The sequence below is a fragment of the Vipera ursinii genome (assembly GCF_947247035.1).
Source record: "Vipera ursinii genome assembly, chromosome: 11".
Classification (NCBI taxonomy): Eukaryota; Metazoa; Chordata; class Lepidosauria; order Squamata; family Viperidae; genus Vipera; species Vipera ursinii.
Window position 1 is genome coordinate 19,873,388 of NC_139524.1, and position 2,492 is coordinate 19,875,879.

Sequence of the window (2,492 nt, forward strand, 5' to 3'; positions counted from 1 at the left end):
TCAGCGCGGCGCCTCGACGGGGGCCATTTCTGCGCCAGCCCCCGCCCGCCTAGCTCAGATGGTCGGCAGGCGGCAGGAGCAGGAGGAGGCGGCGGCCGCGCCAGCGCTGGGCACGGCCGGGGCTGCTTAGCCCGGCGGCTGCGGAGAGTCGGAGAGGGGCTGCCGGGTCTCCCGCCCCACAGCCCCTCCGCCCGGAAGCCGGCTGTCCCTGCCGCCAGAGCCCCGGCCCGGCCCGCCGAAAGGAGGAAGGCTCCGGGCCCGTCCGCCGGCTGACCTCGCTGGCTCGCGGCGCCTGTGAAGTGAGTGCCCGGGGCGGGAGGGTGGTCGGCGGCGGGAGGGGGGCTTGTCTTTTCCCTTCGCGGGCTGCGGGGGGAGGGAGGTCCGGACGGTGCCCCCCTCCGCGCTCGCTGCGGATGGCGCGGGACCCGCTAACGGGGAGGGGCGAGCCGTTACAAATTGGGAGAGGCGTCGGGAGCCCGCGGAGGGGAGGGAGCGCATAAAACGGACGGGAGAGCGAGCGAGCGAGCGACCAGGCGCCCAGTGCCCGGCTGCTGCGGCTCGGCGGAGCTCTCGGCCGGAGGAAAGCGCCGCCCCCGCCGGAGGAGCCTGCCCGTCGGCGTGCAGGGGGGCGGGTGGCCAAAAAGGGGAGGCCCCGGAGGGCCGCGAGGCGCGGGGAACCGTCCCGCGGGGGAGGTCCCGGGGCTGTCAGCCGGCCAGGCCGGGCTGGAGGTCGGCCCCCGCTGGGCTCGCCCCTCCCGCCGAGAGGCCGCCCCCGCCCCCTCCCCAATCCTGCCGCGCTCAGCCTGGGGAGGGGGTTGCCGGCTCCGTCCGCCCCCCTCCCCCGAAGAGAGCGAGCCAACTTTGCCCAAGGGGGGCGCTCCCCCGCCCGCCCCGCCCCCTCCTCCTGCTGGCCCAGCCCGCTAATTCCGCCTCCCTGCGCTGCAGATCCCGGCCGGCCACGCCGCCGCCGCCACCATGCCCCGTCCGGGCCGCAACACGTACAGCGACCAGAAGCCGCCCTACTCGTACATCTCGCTGACGGCCATGGCCATCCAGAGCTCGGCGGAGAAGATGCTGCCGCTGAGCGAGATCTACAAGTTCATCATGGAGCGCTTCCCCTACTACCGGGAGAACACGCAGCGCTGGCAGAACTCGCTGCGCCACAACCTCTCCTTCAACGACTGCTTCATCAAGATCCCGCGCAGGCCCGACCAGCCGGGCAAGGGCAGCTTCTGGGCGCTGCACCCCAGCTGCGGGGACATGTTCGAGAACGGCAGCTTCCTGCGCCGCCGCAAGCGCTTCAAGGTGCTCAAGGCCGACCCGCTGGCGCCCTCCAAGCCGCCCCCCGAGGCCGCCCACTACCTGCAGGCCCAGGCCAAGCTGCGCCTGGGCGCCCTGGCCGCCGCCGCCGCCGCCTCCGCCGCCGCCGCGCCGCTCGGCCCCTACGGGCTGCCCGTCCCGCCGCCCTCGGGCTTCAAGCACCCCTTCGCCATCGAGAACATCATCGCCCGCGAGTACAAGATGCCCGGGCCGGGGGGCGGGCACGGCGGCGGCGGGCACGGCGGCGGCGGCGGCGCGGCGCTGCCTTTCTCCGCCATGCCGCCCGGACCGGCCGCCTACCCGCTGCCCAACCAGCTGCCCCCCGCCTGGCCTCACGTCTACGGCTCGGCCGGCATGCTGGACCCGGCCGCCCCCATCGCCGTGGCCGGCGGGGACTACGCGGCCGCCGCCGCCGCCGCCGCCGCTGCCGCCTACGGGATGCCGCTGAAGCCGCTGTGCCACGGCGGGCAGACGCTGCCGGCCATCCCGGTGCCCATCAAGGCCACGCCGGCCGCCGCCGCCGCCGTCCCGGCTCTGCCCGCGCTGCTGCCCGGCTCGCCGCCCTCGCTCAGCCCGCCCTCCACGCAGACGGCGCCCAGCCAGGGCAGCCCCGCCACCCCCAGCGAGACGCTCACCGGGCCGCCCTCAGTCCTGCACGCCGTGGTGGCGGTCCACTGACCCCGGCCGGCGCCGCCCTCCGCCCAGGAACCAGCGGCGCGGCGCGGCGGCCTCCGGGGGGGGGGGCGTCCAGGGGCCGCCGCCGCCACCACCCCCGTGCTGTCCAGCAGTGGCGGATTTCCGAAGGTCGCCAAGTCGGTTGGATCTTTGGAGCCAGCCCCCGCCGGACCCAGCAGGACGAGAAGCAGCCGGGGCCACGATCCGGACGGGGCTGCGTTCCAGCGGCGAGGGGCTCGCAGCGTCCTCCTTTCGCGGACGCGCGTGGACTTTGCAAAGGCTTCTCCCCCAAGCGGCCTTTCCGGACCGCGCAAGCAGGCGGCGAGGCTGGCTCTCCTCGCAAGGCTGATTGCCGGTCCGCAGCTCCGCCGGTCCCCTGCGTGGCAGGATCGCCTTTCCAAATGCCGCCTCCTTCTCTATGTTGCAGGATGGCACTGGCGAGTGGGGAAACGCGGGAGGGGGAGGAACCCGCGCAGGAGAGGATTCGCGCCCGGGGC

The 2,492-nt window shown here is 75.4% G+C and overlaps 1 protein-coding gene across 1 annotated transcript; it reads left to right on the top strand.

The window, feature by feature from the left end:
* Window positions 1-975: 975 nt before the first annotated feature.
* On the top strand, window positions 976-1,998 carry FOXB1 (forkhead box B1; the record flags this gene model as incomplete). The annotated part of the gene is made up of 1 exon (XM_083371709.1): window positions 976-1,998. One exon carries the CDS (start codon window positions 976-978, stop codon window positions 1,996-1,998), a length of 1,023 nt encoding a protein of 340 aa, XP_083227835.1.
* Window positions 1,999-2,492: the final 494 nt, after the last annotated feature.